At 44.9% G+C, this 27,446-nt stretch overlaps 2 protein-coding genes across 2 annotated transcripts in view; one reads left to right on the forward strand and one right to left on the reverse strand.

Moving 5' to 3' along the window:
• The window catches only part of dnajb2 (DnaJ heat shock protein family (Hsp40) member B2), a 266,812-nt gene that overhangs the window by 175,475 nt on the left and 63,891 nt on the right, over window positions 1-27,446 (reverse strand). The window lies entirely within an intron of this gene.
• On the forward strand, window positions 5,563-27,401 carry tmem198aa (transmembrane protein 198aa; the record flags this gene model as incomplete). Its single annotated transcript, XM_079732049.1, has 7 exons — window positions 5,563-5,731; window positions 11,572-11,810; window positions 12,188-12,400; window positions 12,885-12,911; window positions 13,218-13,341; window positions 20,129-20,496; window positions 27,252-27,401. 7 exons carry the CDS (start codon window positions 5,563-5,565, stop codon window positions 27,399-27,401), a joined length of 1,290 nt encoding a protein of 429 aa, XP_079588175.1.

Genomic DNA, 27,446 nt, shown 5'->3' on the forward strand with positions numbered 1-27,446 from the left:
AATCACAACAACCAACATGAAGTTGAAGTTTTATTCATGAAAAATACGAACTATTTACAAAAATAAAACGTGTAGAGAGCGTTTGCTAGAGTCAAAATAGTCACAGCTCATCTTGACCATCTACTGTCTCCTGGTAGCCATGGTACTGCCCATCTTGTGCTGGGTAATTGGCCTGATGGCGTGGACAACACAGGCTGGCAAACAAGGCGATTGCCTGTCACAAGTCTCTCGCCTTGCAGTATCCAGTCCAGAAAATGCCAATACTGTCTAAGAAAAAAAGAGAACATTAGCAAAGCAAGATAAATTATGCCTTGAGTAGCCTATACAACATTTAGGCCTTTTTATGGTCCCACGTTCCTGCAACGCAATGACCACGCAGATGGTTTGACGCAGTCGTGAAAGTTATGGTTCTGCGTCGCGTTTTATTTAGCGGCCAGCTCTCCGTTGAGGGGACACACAGCCCTTGCTGCTGCGTCCCCTCAACGGAAGGTAACGATTTTTGGTAGCCGCACGTCCGGCCCTTGCGGTAGACCCAAGGGGTCCGTAACCCCCTTGCGTTGCGTGAACGTGGAACCATAAAGCGCCCTCACGCCTTGTTCACACTACATGCGTCCGTCGACGGATGACCGAGGGCGTGTCTGACGTATAGGGGACTAGTCTCTGGAAACGGATACTGCAGCCAATGAAATCGCTTCCCGCTACAATGGCGATGTGTGGATATAAATACAAAAGATGACACAAACAACAGGTGGCTAAAGAAAAATCCTATAATTTTACATTTCTTTAAAAAATATATAACGGACAGATTTTTCCTGCTTCTTCCTGCTTGTTATTGCAAAACGGAACCAGGAAACGCATGGAGTGTATTTGCATAACCGCGATCTGATTGGCCGACGGATCCGCCGCTGCCTGAAAAGTTGAACGTTCCTCAACTTTTTTGACGCAGGCCAAGGAGCCTAATGGACGGACGGACCCACAATGCACTTTGCGAGCGCCCCATGCAAAGTCAATGTGATCCGTCGACGGACGGAGGTAGTGTGAACAACCCTTCACACCACCAGTTCACTCCGGCGCGCTCCGGCTCCTCGTCCTCGTCCTCGTCCTTGGCAACAGGCAAGGCCTGTTCAGCCGCATCCGCAGCAGCCTCCTTCTCTATTTGTGTCAATTCTTCCTGGCTGTATTCTGGCTCGTACAAATAGCTCGTACAAATAGCCCTGAATGTCCGAATCCAACAATTGATTTTCAAAATCCACTTTGGCTGTTTCCCATGGCAAATTTGCTTCCGTCATGGTCGGAGGTTTGTGTCGGTCTAGTTCTCTAGCTAAGCGGTGAAGAAACATGGCGGGCATTGTGTTTACATGTCGTACGCAAGCTCCCGCTCCCCTCATTCCTTATTGGCGGGCTTACAAATTTGCGGAACCAGTGGTTTATAGTCCTCGATAGCCCCGCCCATTCTGCGGGTAGCCCCACCCATTCTGCCGGCGTTGGGATTTTGCCCTGCAGGAGGGTCTGGAGAAGTGCAAAACATTTCTTCATAGTTTCAATACGTTTTTGCGGAAGCCAATCACCAAGCTGGCTTTTCCCCCTGGCGCGCTATTGGCTGGTTTAACACAAAGGCGACATGGAAGTGACGGCAAGCAGCCAATTGCGTAAAGAGCCATTTGAAATAGGCCCATTGATCACGCCTTTTGTGTTGAAGAAAATGACAGCAGCTTCCCCAGACCAACATGCAATCTACGATTGAGCTGGGTCTGGCAATAGCCAAGGTAAGTCCTCGGCCCTTCTGGCAGGCAAGCAAAGTTCTACTGACCTGACGTCAAACGCGTCATTTGACGTCAGGTCAGTAGAAATGTAAGGAGGCGCTTATCAGGACAGCTGGGCCAAGGAAAGACTGGGTTAGACTGAGGGAAGAAAAAACTTATTTTTTATATTATAATAGCGATTTTACAATGATAGAACAGCAGTTCTGTATTGGTGAAGAATTCCTTTATGTCTAAAATCAAGCAATTTAAAAGTCAGTTCTTTCACCACATTTGTTTTCTTCATCTAGTGAATCACACACTCAGTGGTCATGTTGTTATACCTAGCTGCTATGGGGCTGTTAACATCCAGCGCGATGCTAACCACGCAGACTACTGACGGCCAGTTCTGGTCCTGTGAGCAGGGTTCTATCATCCTCGATGATAGAACCCTCACTTCCTCCGATGTTCTGTCTGGGATGAATAAAGCTCATGTTTCCTCATCCAGCAGTGAGAAGCTGATTGAATGATCCCCATCTTGCCCACCACGCTCTGTAGGCAGTCAGGGGACAGGGCCTTCCCTCCTATAGGATTGATGTGTGTCAACACCCAGCACATCATCATCATCACCATAAAGTCTGATGTCAGAGCTGGACCATAAATAGCCTTCTCTTCCAACGCCTGCTGCCCTGCACCGAGCTCTTCGTCCTCTGCTTCCAGAAGGCCGCGACCCCGCGTGGAGGCTGAGCCCCATCCGCCCAGGGCCATACGCCCCCGTCATCAGCATCTCTTCTAACACCACACAGCATCTTAACCCATCCTGGTGCTTCTAATGCTGCATTAGCAGCACCAGTTTAGAGCGAAGGGAAGGGAGGGACTGACACTTACGCATAAAGGATGTCTCTGTAGTGGTCATTCCTGTTGGTCTATTTTATGAGGAGATCTTTGTAATGTGTTGATTCATCAACGTGAATGAATGATCAGTCGGCCAGTCAGGGCCAATAGGTAATACAATGGAGAAATTAGGCCACATTCGTTTGGATTCATTTTGAAGTTAGCATTTTGAGAATGAACAGAAAATGTGGGGGGGGTGTTAACACAAAGTGCAGTTTGTTCCTTAATCCTCAGATGTAAAGCCCCTCCAGCAGAAAAACTTAATTTCAGTCTTGCTGCAGCAGTTGTTTCTTGGTATAGGTGGCTGTGTGTGTGTGTGTGTGTGTGTGTGTGTGTGTGTGTGTGTGTGTGTGTGTGTGTGTGTGTGTGTTTGTGTACTGTACAGTGCATTGCACTGAATTAGCTGGGTCAGCAACCAAGTCAATAAAGAGCAACAAGAGCTTAACTCCCCTATGCAGTTATCTGCGTCTGTCTTGGAACTGTGTTTGTGTGTGTCTGTGTGTGTGGTTGTGTGTTCATGTGTGCGTGCACATGTGGATGTGGATGTCGGTGTGAGTGTGTGGCCATATGACAGGTGCAGTTGCCTGAAAAAGATAACGTGAGGTGAACAAATTGAAGGTGAAGACCCAATTCCATAATATGATGAGCAATTGATGAGCCAATGAAATGATCTAAAGGAATAGAATAGATGTTTTTGCTGAACGCTACCATCAACGTATAATTCTATTCCTCGCTGACTGATGCTAGAACTATTTCTCTAAAGCCAAATATTACCACTCTAATATAAGCTTAGACTGTTGGGCATGTACCTCTATGCTACCCTTATTTGCAAAACGATCGTCTATTGCAATCTTTTTTTGTGCAATATATAAAACAATTGTAATATATTCCCCATACTTGAATTATCTAATTACGGGAAATCATGGGTCCCCCGTTTGAAGTTGAACAAAAAAAAACGTTTTTGCACTGGGAAGATCCAAATGTTTTTTCTGGACACCATTGGTGTTGCAATAAAGCAGTTAAATTATTCGGTTATCTACTGGGTGCAAGATTTTTTTCCTTTTTTCAACTGGATCAACTTGATTATTTTGCCCAAGTGATTTTTGAACTGTAATGGTAATGTATTGTGAGAATGCTGAATAAGAATGGGCATTGAGGAATAGCATATTGAGAGTATTTCTGTCCACTCTTGCCCTAGGTGTTCGTGCATTGTTTGACCCGTTAAAATGCTGATTTGTTTTAATATGCAGACGCAACAAGCAGATTCAGACAGATCAAGCAGATTCAGACAGAACGTGTGTGTGTGTGTGTGTGTGTGTAGTGGATTCATGTGTTGCATCACAGAGCAGTGATTGACTCGTGCCTGTGTTTCGCTCTGCCCTTCGTCATCCCATAATATATTTATGTTTCATACTCAGTAGAAGAGAAGAGAGTTGCAAATGCAAATTTGCAGGGAACTTCATTCAAATAAAAGAGGATTGAATGACAGTTCCAATCATCTCCCTGTGTTCAAACTACTTCAAGTGGTTCCACTGCAAAGGTTACGCCCTGGGCAATGGCTCTCACACGCTCAACAGGGAAAACGTATGAAATAAAAGGTTTGACGTCAGCCACAGAGTAAGGCCCAATTAAGGACCACGTTAAACTATAGCACGATGAATAAGAATGACTGAAGTCCATTATTAATATAAAATGTTATCAGCCTCGTTAAAAACCATTAGGGCCCCTTCTTTGATGTGACCCCTGAAACACGGACCCACTGACCCACATCGCATCCCTTAATCTAAATAAACACAGCAGATGTGGGGGGTGCTGTGGCTTTGGCCAATGAGATCATAGCTCTATTCATAGGTCTTAGTTGTGCATCATTGAAACTTTGCTGAGACTTGAGGAACAAACAGCTCGCTAGTCCACAATGTGCTGCACAATTCATATCATAATTCATAAGTAGGAGAAACGGTTCAAACCCTTTAGCCTCCTACTAATTCTGCTGGGTTAGGCTCTTTGCAACGTCGGTGAATGAATTTCAGAGCTCATTGAGTCAGAAGCTAATTTCATTTTGTTCTTGTTTTCCCTCCGCATGAGGTTAATTGTTGATAAAAGTCATTATGTCGTAGTGCTAATCCAAACCTCGCACCCCGAAGTTCGACAATACAACAGCCGAGCGTGCGAGTGGTTTAGCTTCGCAGTGTTCCAGTGTTTTAGAGATATTCTTCAGAAGCTAAACTCATTTGCGAGTAGCAAAAAGGTTTCTACAGATGGTTTTAACCAATGTATTTCTATAGTGGCAGGAATTTTATGATTCCAGGTTTGAATCCAAAGCGTAACAGACACGGTCTCAGGAGGCTGCTGTCCCCACAGGACTCACAGGACGGGAAAAGTTCAATTTACACTGGTCAGGTTCTTACTATACTGCATCACTTTACTATACTATACTATAATGTACAATACTATATTGAAGCAATCCTACTGGAACAATCTTCTTAAGTTTTATTGACTCCATAGTTGCACCAACATGATGTTCTTCTGCTGTGCTTCATTAGACCGGCCGACCCAGAGCTCTCCACAGATCCCAGTTGTTCCTGTTTACGGGTAACTGTACACCTTATGCCGTGGTTTTATGATGCACTCTAAAAATCGCTGTTGGCAGCTTTGGCAGCAATGTTTTCTCTCCTGATCACACACCCAGCCCTCACGAAACGCCCTGTCAGCAGTTATGGCTCACAATGACTTCTATGAGTGAGCGATCAATAATCACTTTTCTCTCTCTCTCTCTCTCTGTCTCTCTCTCTCTCTCTCGCTCTCTCTCCCCCTCTTTTCTCTTCCAGGCAGTCCCGTCTCAGTGGTCCCGTCCCCCTGATCCGGACCAGCCCGTCTCGACCAGACACCAAATCTCTCGGTGACGTCCCTGTCCCCCCCCTCACTCACCATGACACTGACCAGCCAGCTGTTGCCCTTCAAGCTGGACCCCCCCGGCCTGCTGGGGGAGGCGGAGGCCGGGCTGAGGTGCGAGCAGGAGATCGAGCGGCGCTACCAGATCGTGCCGTCGGTGGTGTGCTCCATGTGCTGCCTCTTTGGCGTCATCTACTGCTTCTTCGGTGAGTGACGGGGGTCAGCAACAGTGCGGTCGCTGTGGAGTTCTCCTACTCCTTCCCTGTCCTGCTCCTCCTCCTCCTCCTCCTCCTCCTTCTCCTCCTCCTCTTCCTACACCTCCTCCTCCTTCTCCTCCTCTGCTGTCATATCTCTTTAATTATGACCATGTGGTTTATTGGACCACTTATGGAGCACTCCTCCGTCCCTCTTGGAGCACTCAGATCCCCAGAGTCCACGGTGAGCCTTCATTTACACACCCACAGCCGTGGTGTGCACGGACACCCACACACACACATACACACAGGCAACAGCCAACCGGTTTTGGAGTAATGGGGATGCGTACGCTTGCACAAGGACATCTTAACACTTCTGCATGGGGGAGTGTTTAACCGGCAACCCTCTACTGTCGGTCCCTGGAAACATGAAGGTAGAAAGCCTGCAGTCAGTACAAAGTAAAGACGTGTATACAAAAAGACACAATGTACAAATGATCCAAACATTCAAACGAACGGCTTTAAATGTCAAACATGGACCTCTTTGCTGAAAACGTCAATGTACACACAGATTTCCTCAGCAACCTTTGGGCCTAGTTCATCCTCCAAACAACATGGCTGCATTACAGTTTTCCTCTGTCGCTTTGGTGCATTTCTCGAATCATCCTCAACATTTGCAAAAAGGTAAATGCATTTCTCAAAACAATTCATACAAATAGCAAAATGCCATGGATTACCTGCAACAGCCAGTCTCTTGCTCAAAATCCTTAGTTCATCTCTCAAAAGTAAATATCTGTGTAAATGAACATGTCAGTTCCATCAGAATGACAAGTCCTTGTGTCATTGTGTATGGATGAGACTGTCAAATTGCTTAATCGTGTTGTCAATATAACAGTGTACTCTGGAGGGATGTTCTGATGTAAACTATGGCTAAAGTTTTGAAGACATTTATTGTAAATTGTAAGTTACACCTTAGTGTATGTGGGAGATTGATTGCAAGAGACTGGACAAGATTCACATTTACTCTTTGACTGTTTGTACTGTAATTTGTTGACAGACCTCGTCATTGCTAGAAATGTGAACATAGGACAATCTCCTTAGGGTAAACTGTACATGCATTGCTGTAGGAATTAAAGTGCAGTCTACCTACACCTCCTGACGTTCCTGTCTGTTGGGCCACAAATTCTCATTCTCACGCAGCCTCACTCCTCTTCCTCTTCTTCTTCTCTCTGGCTGTTGACCCCGTCCAATTCCTTGTCCTTCCATTGTCAGACAATGTATCATATGTGTTGTGCTCCAGCTATATATATATACTTGCCAGTTCATGGTTCATGAGATGCACCTTTGAGCTATTTCAATAAACTGATGGATTGTCGGTTGATCTAACACTTCACACATTTCCCCTCTTTAGAGAAAGTCAAGATTCACCTGGTAGCAATTTACCAATTCAGGACAGATTTAGAAAAAATGTATAATGGAAATGTATAGAAACATGCCTGACATATTTCTGATCCCCTCAGTCCCTCGCGTTTCGCTCGCTTCAGGACTCTGCTGCTGCTTCTAAGTTGTCATACATAGTTTATTTGTACTAACCCCGCAACAGACAGATGTCAGAGGGCCTCTCGCTGGCTGCTGGTGGTAACGCTTGTTCATGGAATGTTATTTTTTAAAATTTAAAATGACTCGGCGAGTGCACACACAATATGGATCTTACATTTGAACAAGAGGATAAAGCAAAGGCAGGGGGCTAATTCACCTTGATAACAATGCACCGGTTCATCATTCAGTCACAATGAATTTATTTAGTGATGGACAACAGAAATCTGTAATTGACCTAACAAATTATGTTAATTACAGGAGGGTGGTTTGCTTAGACCTCAGGTAAATTGCTGTCATTGTCTAAATCAAGATGTAAATCATCTATGTATAGTCCACCTTACCCCGAAGAGATATTAGCCGCGTTTACATGGACGCTTCTTATCCGATTCAATTTCTAACCGGAATAGATCTATTCCTATCATGCAATCTGAACGTACTGTAAATATGGAAATTACAAAAGTGTTAAGCGTACGTTCGTATGTCTCTCGCGCACAACCGTTATGTTGGTCTGGAGTTTTATGATATGTAAGGGATTATTTTGTACAGAACGCCAGTCATTATCGGAAAAATAAGCCCCGACAGGGCGAACCGGACCCCGACGCGAAGCGGAAGTGTCTTACTTCGCCCTGAAGGGTATTATTTCCATAATGACCGGCAACGTTGTATACATTATCCCGCATATTACACGGCTCCTTGCCAAAATTAAACAATTCTTCACATGGTGTGTCTTTTTACAATTACCATTCATAGTGTTGATCAGCAGAGAAATATTCCGCCAAAGACGTTGACGTCGCTTAGCAACCGGGCACGCTGGGGATGATAAGTTACCGGACTACTTGCAGAGTGATAAGAAAGATGCGAATCAGGCAAAAAATCCACTTTCCTTGACAGTGGACCAATTGCGATGTACTGCAGCTGCTCTAAGTTTAAAAGAAGCCGCAACCACCCCAAAGTAATCGGAATATGTGTACACATGTCGATTATAGCGGACTACACTACCTCTTCTATTCCGCATAGAATTCTATTCCGATCAGAGAATTGTATTCAGATTGAGGCGTATATATGTTCCTTTTCTATTCCGATTGCGCTGTTCTTCCACTTCTATTCGGAACAGATGTGTCAATGTAAACGCGGCTAATGAGAGGGAGGTTGTAAACAGGATAGCTAATCATCCCCCCCAAACGTAATGATTTATGTTTGATATAGTGTTTTTTGGTCAACCTTGCTATTTCAGAGTTTCACATTTAATGGTTGGTTTACTCGCGCTCGACGAAAACTGCACCAGCAGGGTAGCCAAAGTCATCCTTAATTACACATTTTGTTTCTAAAAATTGGGCCCTCTGAAACAAACAAATTAAATATAAATATATAAATATCTGTACACACACAGAGAACATGGCCTGCCCACCAAGACTGGACTACACTGAGGGATCAACCAAGAAAGCGCAGGTGTGTGTGTGTGTCTGTGTGTCTGTGTGTGTGTGCGTGTGTGTGTGTGTGTCTGTGTGTCTGTGTGTGTGTGTGTGTGTGTGTGTTTGTGTGTGTGTCTGTGTGTGTGTGCGTGTGTGTGTGTGTGTGTCTGTGTGTCTGTGTGTGTGTGTGTGTGTGTGTGTGTGTGTGTGTGTGTGTGTGTGTGTGTGTGTGTGTGTGTGTATGTGTGTGTGTAAACTGGCGAACTGGAAAGGATCCTCCACAACACAGGCCGGCAGCATATTACCAGAAGGTTCTGATGTCCAGCCCTATTGTATGAAACAAGGATGTCCTTCACAAAGGTCTTTGGCACTGCTCAAGAGAGAGTCATGCTCAATGTACAATAGAGTACTGTCCAAGGGTTGAACATGATTCAGATATATATAGAAAAATACCTACTGCTGCAAAGGAAAAGGTATTTTTAATGTCCTCATTCAATATCTCTCCCTTACAGCAATATCCTGTTTTCCCATCTTTTCTGGGTACTGTCATCTACCAATGAGAGAAAATGTTATTTTCTGTGCTATACCTACTATGTCTTATTGCAAGTCTCCCTTAATTATTGTTTTTATTTTTTATTATTATTTTTATTTTTTCATTATATGTGCCTTATTGTATTGTGTGGTTTTGTATTGTTCTCTGTTTGTTAAATGAACAAAGTCCATAATAAGTAAATGTTTAAAAAAAATAATTGTTATCTGGAAATCAAGGCACAGTTGTTTCACCCTTCATCCACCACCTCGGCCCTTTGGCAAAAACAAACAACAAATGGCTGAAATGGCTGCAATCCTAGTGGCTTCTGCTGGCTGTGAACAACACGGGGACCAGCCCATTGAATTAGTAATCTCGTGGCCAATTCATAATTTCCGCTGTTGTTTACTACCCCAGCAAGACGGGTAAAATCAAAGAAACAATATGTTTGCACAAGGAGAGAGAGAGAGGGAGAGAGAGAGAGAGAGAGAGAGAGAGAGAGAGAGAGAGAGAGAGAGAGAGAGAGAGAGAGAGAGAGAGAGAGAGAGCAGATTTATAAGACAAAGCTAGAGCAGGGTTGAGGAAGATGAGAACCAGCCTGAAATACAGGTTTCGGATCTCTTTCCTTCCTAGGTGTTAAATCTTTTCATGTCATCCCCCCCTTCTAATGAGCTGGGGGGAGGGTGGATGAAAGCTGGGACACTTCAGACTGGGTCCTTCAGGAGATGAGAGGACACGAGGACATGTGAGGAATGGATGAGGTAATCAAGGGGATTGGGGAGAGAAGGGTGTGGGGAAGGACGGGGGACACAGAGAGAGAGAGAGAGAGAGAGAGAGTGTGAATTAGTTGTAGAGGCTCTGCTGCACAATGCCTGATTACACAAAGATAACTATCTAATAATGGGGGCCCTCAGAGGGGCAAGCGAGAGGCAGAGCGAGGCAGAAACCACCAGATGGAGACGAAAGTAAAGAGAGAGAGAGAGAGAGAGAGAGAGAGAGATGGGTAAAGGCGATGGGATTTGGAGACGTAACCTGGCTTCTTGGCCTGTTTGATTAAATCCCATCTGGTTGGTGATTCTTAGCACAGAGCCCTGCCCCCTTTACCTTAGTGGTTAAACCACCCCACACTTCTGCAGTCAAAGGATCGGGGCTCCTTGATAGCCTCCTATATCCTCCTCTATGGGTTACACTTCTAACAAGTATCCATATTTAAAGCAGGAGTATTTTCCAATGACGTACCATACCATCTACTTGGAGCTGCTCTAAGCGTCTGATATATTTTCAGTAGAATCATCAGCATTACATATCGAGAAACACCCAATGTAAATGATGGAGAATCGTAAATGTGATGTGAATGACCACAGCAGCAGGACAAAAGACACATGAGTAGCTTTATTTACTTCCCAATTAAAAGGTTCACTGTTCACACTCCAATGTCCGCAGTCTCCCAGTAGAATCCTCCCCTACCTGCTCCTTTATGACCTAAAACCATCTGATGAACTCCTGACTGAGCTTCATGACAACACAACATCACTAATGCTAACGCGTCCTGTGTCCCCTGTGTCCTGTGTCCCCTGTGTCCCCTGTGTCCCCTGTGTCCTGTGTCCCCTGTTTCTTCTGTGTCCTGTGTCCCCTGTGTCCCCTGTTTCTCCTGTGTCCCCTGTGTCCCCTGTGTCCCCTGTGTCCCCTGTGTCTCTTGTGTCTCCTGTGTCTCATGTGTCCCCTGTGTCCTGTGTCCCCTGTGTCCCTTGTGTCCCTGAGAAATAACAAAATATTTAACAAATTATGAAAAGCACAGACCCATAACTAGATACCCCTGTGTCCCCTGTGTCTCCTGTGTCCTGTGTCCCCTGTGTCTCCTGTGTCCTGTGTCCCCTGTGTCTCCTGTGTCCTGTGTCCCCTGTGTCTCCTGTGTCCTTTGTCCCCTGTGTCTCCTGTGTCCCCTGTGTCCCCTGTGTCCTGTGTCCTGTGTCCCCTGTGTCTCCTGTGTCCTGTGTCCCTGTGTCCCCTGTGTCTCCTGTGTCCCCTGTGTCCTGTGTATTGTACGTCGTACGTCCTGGCATTTAATGTACACACTTATTGTATGTCTTACTTAGTTACCGTACTTAGTTGTGTAGCATCTTATCCTATCTGTCTACGGGAAATACTAGCGATTGTAAGTGCTTGGCACTTGGTTCTATGAACATCCTCTATGAACTTTACCTATAACCTACAGCTATTACCTTATGTAAGTCGCTTTGGATAAAAGCGTCTGCTAAATGTAGTAAATGTAAATGTCCCCTGTGTCCCCTGTGTCCCCTGTGTCCCTGCAGGCTACCGCTGCTTCAAGGCGGTGATGTTCCTGACGGGACTGATGTTCGGCTCGGTGGTGATCTTCATGCTGTGCTACAAGGAGCGTGTGATGGACACACAGCTGAGCGTGGAGGCCTCGGTGGGCATCGGCCTGGGCATCGGCACGCTGTGCGGCCTGGTCACCATGCTGGTGCGCAGCGTGGGGCTGTTCATGGTGGGCCTGCTGCTGGGGCTACTGATGGGCGTGGTCTCCCTGGTGGTGAGTCCTCCCCGGCCGCCGGTTGATTGGTCCAGGTCCTTGACTGATGGTGGTTGATTGGTTCAGATAGTGGATGAGGTTGTTGATTTGTTGTGGTTGTGGTTGGTGCTGTGGTAATGAATCAATCACTTTGGCTGCTAAGTGACTCAATAGTTTGAAAGAATCTGCAGTGTTTCAGTGTTCTCCAGTCTTCTTTACCCACCACCTCCCCTCTCCCACCTCACCCCTCTCCCAACTCCTCCCCTCTCCCACCTCCTCCTCTCTCCCATTTCCTCCCCTCGCTCCCATCCTCCCCTCTCCCATCTCCACCCCTCTCCCAACCCCTTCCCTCTCCCCCCTCCTCCCCTCTCCCACCCCCTGTGGCTCTGCCCCTCCAGGTGATGGAGGAGTTCTACCACCCCCAGACGGTGTGGGTGCCCCTGGGGGTCCTGCTGGGCTCCGGGACCCTGTTCGCCGTGCTGACCCTGCAGTGGCAGCGCTGCTTCGTCACGCTGTCCACCGCTACCTTCGGGGCGGCCGTCATCACCGTCACCGTGGACTACTTCATCGAGCTGTTCGCCCTGGTTAACTACATCTACGAGAGGCTCAAGGTGGAGCGGACGCACACATACATACACACATACGCACACACACATACAGATGCACACATACACGCACACGCATACACACACACACACACAAGCGCATGCACGCACACATACACTTAAACACACACACGTACACATACCCAAACACACACACACACGTACAAACACACACATACGCATACACACACACATGAAAAAACACATACACGCACACGCACACAAACATAATGATTACAACTTTCTTGCATAATGAAAACAATATTCTTCCTGAGGAAGTGCACTTGTTCAAAAGCCTCTGAAATTGTAACATTCAAAAGGCACTAAAGTAAAAGTAGAAAGAAAAGCAGTGCAATCATATGCATTTTCAAGTAACAAAAGAGTAAACACATTTTATGGATGTAATTGCTGTTATGAAAGCAAGATACATCTTGCTATCATTAGGCTAACACCATCACAAAAAAACAACTGCGTTTTTTAAATCCAATAGATCATTACCAAAGCAATCAATGATCAGGTCAGTCTTTGATTGTATGAATGAATGTATTGAATGAAGTGTTAATCTTGTACATCTAAATCATGTGTTTTATGGTCTGCCCTAGTAGGTTAAACTTTCTTGTAAAATTTGTGTTTTTCATTTTAACATTAATGGATTATTTTGTATATATATCCTTGTTTTTATTTTATTTATGCTTTATTTTAAGAAGGAGAAATGCCTCAACGATTAGTAGGATGGATAATCAACTATGAAGGACTTTCATAAACAAGTGTCCCTACTGTTGGAAAAGGGGGCAGGGTTCTGATAACATATTTTCCACTACAGGTGGCGCCAAAGAGGCCCGTGTGTTGGTTCACCTGGGTCATCCTGGGGGTGTGGCCTGTGCTGGCCCTCCTGGGTGTGCTCATCCAATGGAAAGTCACCGCCGAGGGATACTCCCACACAGAGCGTAAGTGACACTTTGTATTTTTTTTAACTCTGATAGGTCACGCCGGACAAGTGTGCATTCATAACAAGTGTTGAAAGCCTCAATCAATCATCAACCAACCACGAAAAATGTGATTGATTATGGATTGAGAGGCGCAGGGTGTGGCGTATCTTATAGTGATGATGGTCACGGGGTTGTCATGACGATTCATGCGATGTGCGGCGACAAACCAGCAGGCAACAAAGGAAATAAAAAGGTGCTGTTGCAAAACCTCGTCATTTGATCAAGAGTATAATTTTGATGCTACAATTTTTTTAATTGGCTTGAAATTGCTCAGCTGCGGGAAGGTATGCAGCATTCTGTTTGCGTAGTAACAGACAACCGCTGACACGGATTGCCCTCAGAACATTAAATATCCGAGCTCAGCTGAAGTGAAGTGGAAACTCTGGGCGGATGAGAGTGGAACGGACAGGGCAGTCTCCTATTGACTGCCTGCTTGATTCACACTGTTGAGCTGCTGGCAAGGGGATTGATGCAGAGGCCCAGATAAAACCCTTCAGACAAACCGGGAAGGAGACGGACACTGCTGTATTGAGCTGTGTGTGTGTGTGTGTGTGTGTGTGTGTGTGTGTGTGTGTGTGTGTGTGTGTGTGTGTGTGTTATCTGAAGAGGGACACTGACTGACTATAAATGTTCAACCTATTTTAGCCACAAAAATGCTACTTAGTGTATACTTCAATTCACCGATTCCTCAGACACCATGAGCTCAGAATGGGATGAAGCTAGATACCTCGGGCTTATTGTTCTGTATGGGTATTTTATTTGGGATATTGAGTGTAATTGTAAGACCAGTAATCCATAACCGCTTCCTAATTGGTTGGTTCGCATCCCTGCATGCAGATTGGTTTGTTAATGTAGCTAGGCAGGAGAAGCACTTAAAGCTACATAGTCAGTGGATGATTCAGTCATTAAGTTTTATGGGACACACTGTGTGTGTTTGTGTGGGTTTGTAATTGTTTGTGTGTGTGTGTGTGTGTGTGTATGTGTGTGTGTGTGTGTGTGTGTGTGTGTGTGTGTGTGTGTGTGTGTGTGTGTGTGTGCGTGCGCGTGTTTGTGTGTGTGTGTGTGTTTCTGGCTGCGTGTGTGTTTGTCACTCCATGCCATTACATCTTTGAGTCTTTGTTCCACAATTGGTCTCATGCAAGAGCATTTGCATATTCTACTCCTACTCTGATCTTACTTTGGTCAGATCTTACTCGTCCCAGTCTCCCGCCTGATTTAGCTCATACGTACAGGAACTGTTCCTCACTGATGCATCAACCGGCTGAATCTCACCTATTCCAGAATGAGCGCTCGCTCATGAGAATCTGAATTAGCATAATGCATGCCCATCATGCTATATCGGCTGTTGAGCCCAATAATGCCTTTCATTAAAAAGGCTTCTGGCCAAAAAATACAGTCTTCCCCTTTTGGAACTGGGTAAAGAAAAACAACCAGATGGAGCAGTGTTAGTTACTAGCAGTGGTTTCGCACTCTAGACCCCCTGCTGTGGTAATCACGCTGAGCCCACGCAGTGTCAAGCTATAAAAGGGTTGATATTGAAATAGGAATGGCCGTGCTCATCCATCCATAAGTCTACGTAATTTGAGATACTACTACAAACCACAACTATGAATCATGTCACAGTATATACTATAACGGTGGTTGAAGAGTGGACCGTTTTGACTGCCAGAGCCTTGAGTGTGCCTCCACAGACCACTGAACACACATGTATTCCTGTACCAGGAGACCTAGAAAAATACACACATCCATCTAAAACACACATACTCACAATTTAAGGTGATCCTGCAGGTATAATGTCTTCCTCTGCTTCAGTATCTCCAGTCTAAGATCTCCTAACAACTGTGACTCTAAAGTGGAGCAGAATGCAGCTTTATGCACATTTTCAGCAACTAATAGGAGAGAGGAAAGACTTAAAATGAAACGTCCAACTTCTAAATAAATTAATTGGTGGAAAACAAAACAAGGAGTCATAAAAATAGATTCAGCCATTTTTTTAATGTACACATTTGATGTATGGGTTCTTATTCTTTAATTTGTCACACAGACAGAGTGTTTTCTTAACTTTGTAAAGTAAACACACACAGCGAGCGAGTCTCAAGCATTACTAACAAGAGACAGCAGACAGCCAAGAATACAATGAGTCTATAATATGTTTGTGTCTGTGTGAGTGTGCCTGCATGCATGCGCGCCTGTGTGTGTATGGGCCCTATTTTAACGGTCTGAAACGCAAGTGAGAAGCGCCAAGCGCAAGTAGCTTTGTGGGCGGTTCTATGGCGATGTGCTAGTTTACCGGCGCAAAAATGGCTCTTGCGCCCGCCGCAAATCTAAAAAGGGTTGGTCTGAAGTAGCCTAATTACCCGTAGGTGTGGTTTGGGCGTAACGTGCAATAAACCAATGAGAGTGACATCTCCCATCCCCTTTAAGAGCCATGAGCGCATTTGAATCTGACGAGTTGATATTTTGACAGCGCGTCTGCAGTCTCCGATGAGCCAGATGCACATGAATTTCAAACTTCAAATGGCTCAGTTTATGGCCAAATAATATGGCCTAATTCACAAATGGAATAAGGTTTTCTTCCACAACTTCAGAAATACTGAGTCCTCAAATAAATTTTGGCAAAGAAAACACACATATGGTATGCGGTAACTGTGGTTCTATTTAATGATATACACAATACATCGTTTCTTATCAGTATTGTATGCATTATCGTTATCGACTTGTGTTCCTAATATGCATGTGTCCTCCCGTTAATATACATTGCCATGGACTGTATTATGCGGTACGTATTTAGTTTGCGTGTGTTTAAACAGATGGACGCACACACGCGCGCCTGCATTCATTAATTCTTTTACACATACACACATGCGCGCCCGCTTTCATTCATTCTTTTTAACACTCACTCACGGTAAAACAATGTTTTCTCACGATCAAATACTCATCAATCCTTAAAGTTATGGGCATGTACAAGATGTCTGTGCCAAGAAAATATGTGTTTGCTGTACGGTGTTTGCAGATGCATTGATTTAAAAGTACAACTTATTACCACTGTATCAGCTATTCTTTCCCAAATAATTTACCAAGAATGTGTGGCTAGGTAGATGAGAGAAGCAAAGTGTATGCTCGAGGTGCACAAGCAACATTATGCATGCGCCCTTAAAATAGCATCTGAACAACGCGCCACTGACTTTAAACCAGGTATTTCCTGGTTTGTGGCGCAAGTGATTTCCGAAACTGCAAAATAGCATCAGGGAACGTTTGCGCCAGAACACGCCTTCTCCTTTCGTCGAACCGCCCCTTGGGGCGCAAGATCATTCCCTAATTTACCGACGCGTGGCGCAGGAGGGAAAAGAGCGCTCTGCGCCAGTTGCAAACTAGCAACGACACATGCGCCAGTGAGAAAGTCTATTGCGCCGGATGCAAGATAGGGCCCTATGTGTGTGTTGGCATGTGGGTGTCAGAGTGTGTTTGTTGCAGAGTGTGTGTAGACATCTGTGTGTAGATGTCTTTAATTCCTTGTAGTGAGCCGCAAACTAACGACCAGGACATTAAACAGAGCAGAGGCTGATCTAGAGGTGGGAGAGTGGGCATTAGGGAGGATGAGACAGCTGCTGCTGGGGGAGGGGCACACACACACACACACTCAGGCACACATACACATACAGGGCCCTATTTTAACGGTCTGAAACGCAAAATGAGAAGCGCAAAACGGAATTAGCTTTGTGGGCGGGGCTCTGCCGCTGTTGCTATTATACCGGCGGATAAATGACTCTTGCGCCCAACGCAAATCTAAAAAGGGTTGCCCTGAACTACCCTAATTACCCGTAGGTGTGGTTTGGGCGTAACATGCAATAAACCAATGAGAGTGCCATCTCCCATCCCCTTCAGAGCCATGAGCGCATTTGAACCTGACAAGTTGATATTTTGACTGCGCGTTTACAGTCTCCGATGAGACAGATGCATGACCACAGGAATTTCAAACTTCAAATGTCTCAGTTTGTAGCCAAATAATATGCCCTGATTCACACATGGAATAGCGTTTTCTTCAACAACTTCCGAAATACTGAGTCGTCATGTAAATTGCGGCAAAAAAAACTTAACACACATCGTTTCTTACCAGTATTGTATACATTATCGTTATAAACTTGTGTTCCTAATATGCATGTGTCCCCTCGTTAATGTGCATTGCCATGCACTGTATTATGCGTTACGTGTTTAGTTTGCGTGTGTTTAAACAGATGGATGCACACATGCGCGCCTGCATTCATTCATTCTTTTTAACACTCACTCGCGGTAAAACAATGTTTTCTCACGATCAAATACTCATAAATCCTAAAAGTTATGGGCTTGTACACGATGTCTGTGTCAAGAAAATATGTGTTTGCTGTAGCTACGGTGTTTGCAGATGCATTGATTTAAATACAACTTATTACCGCTGTATCAGCTGGTCTTTCCCAAATAATTTAACCAACGCTATCATTTACCCTAAAGCAAGATTTTGTTTTGGAAGGCTGGGATACAGCCTACTTTGTTCTAGTTTATCATTGTTATTATTATTATTTTAACGCATGGCATAGCCTACTACTGTGTTCATTCATGCAGCCCCTATGGAAAAAATGTTGCAGTTCCGACCTGCCATGGTACGTCAAAATAGCAACAACAACTGTGCTATCCACTAGTGCACTTAGACCAGGTATTTGTCGGTCAGTTGTGCAACTGCTTTATTGATCTGTAAGATAGCACCATGTATCATTTGCGCCGGAACACGCCTCTGCTTTTCGCCGACACGCCTCTCATGGCGCAAGTTTAGTGGCGCAGGTTTGCTGCGGGGGAAAATCGGCTTTGCGCCGGGTACAAACTAGCAAAGAAACATGCGTCGGTGTAGAAAGTCAATTGCGCTGGATGCAAGATAGGGCCCAGAGTGACATTCTGCAGTATCACTAATAACATCACAATGTAACCATATCATACCAAATCATCATTTCTAATCAACCCAATAGAACAGAATCATCCAACTAAAATTGGATTTTACCAAAGCTGTCCAATGAGGCTGTGCAATACATGACACACCCAGTGCTCAGGGAGCTCCGACACACACGCAAACACACAGACAAACATACACACACACACACACACACACACATACACACACACACACACACACACACACACACACACACACACACACACACACATACACACACACACACACACACACACACACACACACACACACAAGCTAAGACACACCCTCACACAAGCATGCACAAACACACACACACACACACACACACACACACACACACACACACACACACACACACACAATGCCTTCTATGTTAGTACAGTAGTAGGGGTTAAATAAGGAGTGGAAGGGAGGGGAGGTTAAAGGGGGGGGCAGGGGTGATGCCAGATGGTGCTTCATTACCAACCCCAGCCACACCCAGCCCCCCTTTTTTACAAAGAGCCCCCCCCCATCAACTTCGCACAGACACACACACCAGACAAACAGAATGAGTAAACCATTGTCCCCTAATGCTCCAGCGTTTAAAGAGAGAAGTCCTTGGCTTTCACTGCACGCTGCAAAGTGGAGTGCAAGCTGGGCCACAGACACACACAGACAAACAGCTAATATCGTAAATATCTTGTCATGAACTCTCTTCTCAAGCAATACCATCGTTTGGTTATTTTCTCTGCCCTTTCTTTTACTGATTAAGGCCCTTTGGACTTTTTAATCTTGTATTCTATCCCACTCATTTTTCTATTTTCTTTGTGATATCACTGTGTCGTTTTTTTCACAATCTTTTAATATTATTATTATTATTTTATTATACATTAATATAATATTTTTGTGCTCTGTGCTCCGGGCATCTTTGATGCCTTCTCCTTTCCACGGCTCCCACTCTTTCACGCTATTTTTCAAACAAGCAAAAGCATTTTATCTCCACTAATTCACTCTGATCTCTATTATTCTCTGGCATAATAATTGTACCTTTTATAATTTTTACACTTCATTCGAAACGGTTGCATTTCTGCCTTTCACCTCTTACCTGTGCAGTGCATTGCTCTGGATTTCTGGATGGTGTAGAAACAGCTTGGCGGCGTTGCTATAGGGTTAGTGTGTTTCCTGGTGTTGGTGGGACACAAATATTAATTCTCTGAGTTAATTGATGTGTTATTCACTCCAAAACCTGCAAACCTTATTCTTTCATTTGTTAATGTGTTTGGATTTATATACGATACTGTGGTGTTTACAATTTGTTTCACAAATCAACTGAGTACTTGTATTGGCTATGGTTGCATGGCTGCTCATGAAATTGCCAAAGGAACAAAATTAAATAATAAAGTAAGAGTAAATCTCAACCAACCGTCTTTCGCATTTAATTTATGTAGAGATGCAGATTTCCTCCACCACCATTCGGCCTAATTACTCCCCAACACATGACTGTATTAACAACCTGGCAGTGGTGGTTCTCTGGGTGGTGAGGGCTGTTCCTTCTCACTCTGGGACATGGATAAATAACACATTGTAAATGCACTTGAGCACAGCCACTAGTGCAATGAAGTGTGACGAAAGTGAAACCCAAAATCTCTCTCTCTCTCTCTCTCTCTCTCTCTCGCTCTCTCTCTCTCTCTTACTCTCTCTCCGTCTCACTCTCTCTCTGACTCTCTCTCTCTCTCTTTCTCTCTCTCTCTCTCGCTCTCGCTTTCGCCCTCGCTCTCTCTCTCTCTCTCTCTCTCTCCCTAGTGGTCCTGAGCAGGCAGCAGCGCCGGGTGCAGCTGATGCGTATCCACCAGCGGGAGGAGCGCGTGAAGAAGGAGAAGGAGAACAAGAAGAAGAAGAAGAAGCAGGGCCAGAAGCCCAGCCAGAAGGCGGGCCAGAAGAGCCAGTCCCTGCACCACCACCACCACCACCACCACAGCAGCAGCGGCGGCGGTGGCGGCGGTAGCAGCAGCAGTGGCAGCCACCAGCAGTACCACCACCCGTCAGTGTCCCACCCCCACCACCAGACCCAGGGCTCCCACTCCACCAAGGCCCCCCCGCCCCAGACCGAGCCCGGGTACCACCGCAAGACCAACCCCGTGCGGCGCTTCGACGGGGACGTGCTGTCGCCGGTAAGGACCCCTTCCCCCGACCGGTCCGGGGGGCTTCTTCACAAATCAACTGTTAGATGGTTGTCATGGCCACCCCAGTGGGTACCAGACCCACAGAACAGCACGGCAGCAGTCCATTGAGACCCGGCAGAGGGCTCTGTGAGGGCCCCTAGCAGACGCCTCAGTGAGGGCCCCTAGCAGAGGGCTCTGTGAGGGCCCCTAGCAGAGGGCTCTATGAGGGCCCCTAGCAGAGGGCTCTGAGAGGGCCCCTAGCAGAGGGCTCTGTGAGGGCCCCTAGCAGAGGGTTCAGTGAGGGCCCCTAGCAGAGGGCTCTGAGAGGGCCCCTAGCAGAGGGCTCTGTGAGGGCCCCTAGCAGAGGGCTCTGTGAGGGCCCCTAGCAGAGGGCTCTGTGAGGGCCCCTAGCAGAGGGCTCTGTGATGGAAATAAGAATTGTTTGTGTTTATTTCTCTAGAGAGTTTGTGTTTTAAAGTCTGAATCCACATTGCTTTCTCATGACCTACAACTATATTTGATCTAAAGTTTTACAGACTAAATAAACAAATACAATCTGTAAATCTATCAGGGAACCTCATCGACAAATGGCTACATGTCGTGTCGTTGACGATGACATCATTTTGGAGCTAGCTCCTGGCCCCTGACAGGCCGGTATAGCCACTGTAGCTCCTCCTACGTCACACGGGAGGGGGGAGGGGTAGCGAAGGGGTCAGTGGGTTGCCGTCTGCAGCCTCACCACTAGAGGCCACTAAGTTCTATGCACCTCAGCTTTAACATGACATTCTGTTGCTTAGACCCTTTCGCTGAACCGCTGGGTTGCTCCGTGTCCCTGACCCAGCATTAAACATGCTGTCACTTGAATGTGCGGGGAAGAAACACGCAAGAAAACACCAGGTGCACCACAAGAAGGTAGCTCGGTTCTGTCTGTAGCGCTGTAGCTAAGGGACGGCACCGTTGGAGAATCTGGCGTTGCGTTCTTCAGAACCCTGTTCTGTGTGAATCCTGGCGGTGTTAATGCTCCAGCAGTGGAGGCACACATCTTCACACCTTCCTCTCGGTAGGAGGTGTTGTTTGAATTTAAAGCTGGAGAAAGAAACAGCAGAGAAGGAATACCAATGCGAGAGAATTTCGACCTTGTACGTCTCATGAACTCATATTATTCAAACCAGACTTCTGTTGCCTTCCTGTTGCTTAGCAACCTACCAGAAGAAATACTCTAAACAGATACTTATAATGGCAGTACTATACATATATATGAAGACTTTATTCTTCATTTCCAGACACAAAGGACCTGTGGTTTGCTGAGGAAAAGTTTATTGTTCTGATATTGCTCATATTTGTTCTGTTCGGATGAACACAGCATTATATTCTTGTATGAGATTTTGATAGTTTCACACCCTCATCAGTATGTGATTTTTTTTGTGATCAACATTTTTATTGTTTTTCTTTTTCAAATGGAACGGGGGGGGGGGTGGTTACAGACATATCAAAAGTCATATGTTAAATTAAGGTAGAAAATAAAAAGAAAGAAGAAAAAATATCAGGTTGGTAAGACAATACATACAGCAACAGAAACATGTTCAGCAGGTAAATCACAACAAAGACTGTCTAGTTGTTGTTGTCCCTAGCCCAAGAGATTATTTTGGATGAGAAAGAGTACCAAGCTTGAACAGTTTCTGGTCGTGCCTTATTAAGTCGGGCAGTTGTATGTTCAAGATTGACAATGTTGAGCAGGCTATGGATCCAGAATGACTTCATACACATATTTGGAGTAAACCAGTTTTTCAAAATTGTTTTCTTTGCAGAGGTAAACCCTGCAAATAGCATTTTGAGCTGAATTCGCTTTAGATTTATATCAGAATTATCATTAAGCAGACAAAAAACAGGATTAGGAACATAAAAAATATCAAGTATATCCGCTAACACTGAGTTTACATGCAACCAGAACTTAGAGATGACCGAACAATCCCAAAACATGTGTAAGAATGTTCCGGGTAAAGCAGTGTTACATATATGACAGTTGAGAGTAGTTTGCAATTTCATCTGAAATCTCGTATAGGGTGTGATGTAGGCCCTGTGTATGGTCTTGAAGTGAATTAGTTGGTGAGCTAGGTTCTTAGAAGTATATACTTAAATTGCACCAAATTCTCTCCCAATCCAAGTTTACATTCAAGCCCCCCATCTCCCTGCTCCATATGGATTAAATTGGTAAAGCCTTGGCCCCGTGCTGAACCAGTGAATTATATATTAAGGAGACAGAAGGTCTGCCCAGTAATGGTGCAATCCATCTTAGCAAGGGATGTGAGGGGAGAGGAGAATTCCAGGGAACCCCATACGTTTTTAAGGCAGATCTTAGCTGAAAGTAAACAAAATAAGAGGACGCAGTAAGAGAAAAGCGTGTTCTTAAGTCTTGTATGGAGCAAAGACCTTGAGCGTTATATAGGTCACCTAATGTATTCACTCCAAGAGATGACCAAGATGGTTGATGAAATGGCTTTTTACCGGATAATAACTTTGGATTATGCCATAGTGGTGTATTCTGACAGAATTTAGAAGGGGCACCCATCCAACATTCTGCTTTCTTCCACACCCGTATAGAGTTTGCAATGATGGGCCCAAAATTATTTTTAATTACTTTGTTTGTTACACTAGAGAATAGGATTTCTTGCAGTTTGTGTGGTAATATTTTAGCGGCTTCGATCAATTTCCATGCGGTGGTTTAGTACTGCCAAACCCCCCAGCAGTTTGGGTCGTTGCAGTGTAGTCAAACGAAACCTAGGCCGTCTCCCATCCCAAATAAAACTGGAAATCATGGAGTGAATGTCTTTGAAATAATTTGGAGGGGGGCAGAGTGGTAACATAAAGAAAAGGAAATTGAGACGGGGCAATACGTTCATTTTAACTGTATTAATTCTACCTTGAAGAGATGTCTTTAGATTCCTCCATCTATGAATGTCCGACTTTATTTTGCTTAGCATAGTGTTGAAGTTGTCTCTGCTAATTTTATGTATGTTTCTATAGATTGTAATGCCCAGATATGTAAAAGAGCTTTTGGTCTGAACATAGGTGGGAATAGGAGCTTTTGTTTGAATATTACTTAGATGCATAAGTGCAGATTTAGACCAATTAATTTTATAGCCTGACAGGCTGCTGAAAAGATCAAATTCCTTGATGACTGGGTGAATAGAGCTATCCAAGAACAAAATTATATCATCCGCATAAAGAGATATAACATGGTTATGACGACCAATTTTCATAGGGGAAGCTGTAGATTGCCTAATGGCTTGTGCCAGGGGTTCCAGAGATAGACAAAATAAAAGTGGCGAGAGTGGACACCCCTGTCTTGTTCCACGCTGCAGGGTAAAAGGAGAAGAGATTGTGCCCCCCGTTAGAACACTTGCTAAGGGAGAGTGGTATAGCGCCTTGATCATTGCTATAAAATTATGTCTGAATCCAAAACGTTGCAAAACTGCCCACATATAGTTCCACTCTATCCTATCAAAAGCTTTCTCGGCATCAAGTGAAAATACGGCACAAGGATTTGGGTGTGTCTCTGCCACATCTATAATGTGTAGCAGCCTTCTCATGTTATCAGATGCATAGCGTCCCTTGATAAAGCCTGTTTGGTCGTCATTGACTAGAGACTGAATAACTTTTTCAAGGCGAAGAGCAAGAACTTTGACATATATCTTAAGATCACTTGTAAGTAAAGATATTGGTCTAAAACTAGAACACTCCAAGGGATCTTTACCTTTCTTCAAGAGTACGGTGATGAGTGCTGTTTTTTGGTCTCTATGAAAGGTCCCACTCTTGATTGCAAAATTAAATGAATCAAGCATGAGTGTGCCCACCAAATCCCAGAGTTCTAAATAAAGCTCTGGGGGAAGGCCATCCAAGCCAGGCGATTTGCCTTTATTGAGACATTTCAAAGCTCTATGTAGTTCATCAGGATTGGTCGTAATTTCGCCATCAGGCTTATTTATTGCTGGGATGTGAGCTTTCGTTTCACATTCCTTAAGCATAAGAGCCAGCAGGTGACTAGGCCTCTCTGATTCAAAGTAGTACTTTTGTCTAGTTCTATGCAGGATAAATTCCGCCTTTGATACAGCCAGTGTCTTGTATTCACCTTTCAAAGATTTCAGCAGTTTAGACTGATCATCTGAGAAGCTATGTTTTTGTAAGTTTTCTAACGATTCGATTTTGCATTCAAGAGTTGTGCTCTGGGAAGCTTTTGTTTTAGCTAGAGTTGAGGAGAATGTAATACAGAAACCACGAATAAAGCACTTTGTGGCCTCCCATAAAATTTGTGGAGTGGAGCATTCTTTTGTGTTAATATCCAAAAAATCATTTAATTGAACTTTGAGTGAACTAAGAAAGCCAGAGTTAGTTAGTAAGGATGTGTTTAAACGCCACCTGGGGGCCTTTGTCCTAATGTTGGGCAGATCAACGTTGCATAGTGATCAGATAGCAGAATTGGTAAGATAGCAATGGACGTATGCCCGGCAACCAAGGTTGGGCTAAGAAAAAGATAATCTATCCGCGAAAATGTCTTATGCCTATTAGAGAAAAATGTATAATCCCTAGCAGTGGCATTCCGCATGCGCCAAATATCAACAAGATTTAAGTCTGTGATAAGTGCGTTCAATAGGGTAGATGAAGGATTGGTTATTGCATCCGAATTAGATTTATCAAGAGATGGATTAAGGACTGCATTGAAATCACCCCCCAACCACCAAAGAACAGTCATTTTGTTCTAATAATGTGTTTCCAATGTAAGAAAAAAAGTCTCTATCAGGCTCATTTGGGCAGTATACCGATGCGAAGGCCAATTTGTGATTAAATTTGCTAACACGGGCAAAAGCAAGTTGGTCCTATTTAGGGCGCATGATGATACAACTAATCTGTAATGTTTATTTTGAAACCGTGCCACATCGCATTGTTTTAGGTGCGTTTCTTGGATCAGGGCAATGTCCACCCTTTTACGATGAAGATATTCAAGAACACGAGTTCGTTTGATAGCGGAGTTTAGGCCATTCACATTAAGTGATAATACCTTCAATGACTGCGTTGACATATTATATGACTAAGATCTGTCTTAAAATGTAAACGTGTTAGTATAAGATGGAGCATATGTGTGCGATCATCCTGCCATTTACTGCGCAGATGCCCCAACGCTGATGTTCTAACAAAGAGTATGAATACGTCTGTAACGGGGAAGGGGTAGGAAAAACTATATACAAAAACAAACACAGCACAAGCAAAAAACCGTAGGTCTGTAAAAACACAAACATCGTCTGATACGTGACCGATCCACACCAACGCATGGCTACAGTAGAAGATAAGCCCACACAGTCATAACAAAAAAAATAAATAAAACATTACCTGGAAGGAACTATCAGAAGAGCCTAGGTCACCCTATATTCCAAACATTACAAAATACCTTAATAAGGATGCTGAGACTGTCCATCGCTACCTAACTTGTATATGTTAAGTGATGAAAGATCATTCCTTCATGCCCACCAAATTGCCTTCTCTTGCGTGCGGAGGATCCCCGTGGTTCTTCTCAACGATCGGAGTTGAGACTGCGACATTAGCTCCACCGTCGCGCCGTACAGGTGTGAAGGCGGACCTCCGTGGAAGAGAGTTGAGGAACTCCTCGGCGGCTTCGGGGGAGTCGAACATCTTCTTTTCACCCTTGTACTGCAGTTTAATCCGCACAGGGTAGATGAGGAATGGCTCCAGGTTCATGTCTTTAGCTTTCTTTATGGCAGAACTGAAGCTCTTTCTCCTTGCTGTCGTCGCTGAACTGTAATCTGGGAAGAACAGGAGCGTGCTTGCTGATGTTGCCGAAGTGGCTCTGTTGGAGGTGTACTTCACAGGATAAACTTGACGCGCCCCGTTAAGGATAGCCGATCTGTCTTGCCAACACAGTAATCTGACGATGAGGGTGCGTGGTTTGTTGGAGTTAGCCGCTCCTCCATACACACGATGCGCCCGCTCAATGCCAATGTCTCGGCCCACCAATGAAGGAATCCACTTGGGGAGGTTATCTTTGAGGTAGCCGATTGCATCCGCACCCTCCACTGATTCTGGTAAGCCAACCAGCCTTATGTTATTACTTCGTCCCCGGTCCTCCAGATCTGTCAACTTTGTGGTGAGCTGTTCTAGCTGTGCTCTTAACTCAACGGCCAAGCGCCTATCCTCTCGTGCAGCTGCCTGAACAGAGTCCACGCGGTCTTGGGTCTTCTTAGTAGATTTGGCTACACGCTCAAGTTCACTGCTGATCTCCGTCACAGCTTCATTGGTCTTTTGGATTTCGGTTCGTAAATCACGCAGCGCTGGGACCAGGATAGAGTCCACAGATTCTCTGACAGCGGAGGCTACCGCAACTTCTAGACCACGTTGTTGTGCTTCGAGGGCTAGCTTTATCCTGTTAGCTATAGCTTCATCGAGATCTTCCTTGGAAATGGCCGAATCTCTGAATTTTTTCTTTACAGGCGATTGTCCAATCTCCCTTTTCCGTGCATCGTTGTTTGGGGAAGGATTCATAATGAATAATATGTCAAAGTATTCGAGGTATATGATAGGATTACTGAAAGAATAAGACTGTGAGAGCAGAGCCAAAAACTACGCCGGCATCGCTATCGACGGGTCACCCACTCGAGAGCATCAGTATGTGATTTTGAATGTGATTTTAAATATGTGTGTCCTGTGTGTGTGTGTGTCTGTGTGTGTGTCTCTTTGTGTGTGTGTGTTTACAGAGCTACATCCGGAGCTTCAGGGACAGACAGACGGATAGACGGGCCTACTCCCACACCAGGATCAGCCGCTCCCGCATGGCGGAGCTCGACTACGACTGTGGCTCCCAGGTGCCCCTCACGGCCCCCAGCGGGCCCCCAGTATGCGTCTGACAGCCGCCTCGCTCACACACACACACACACACACACACACACACA

The sequence above is a fragment of the Pollachius pollachius genome (genome assembly GCF_949987615.1).
Source record: "Pollachius pollachius genome assembly, chromosome: 3".
In the NCBI taxonomy this organism is placed as follows: Eukaryota; Metazoa; Chordata; class Actinopteri; order Gadiformes; family Gadidae; genus Pollachius; species Pollachius pollachius.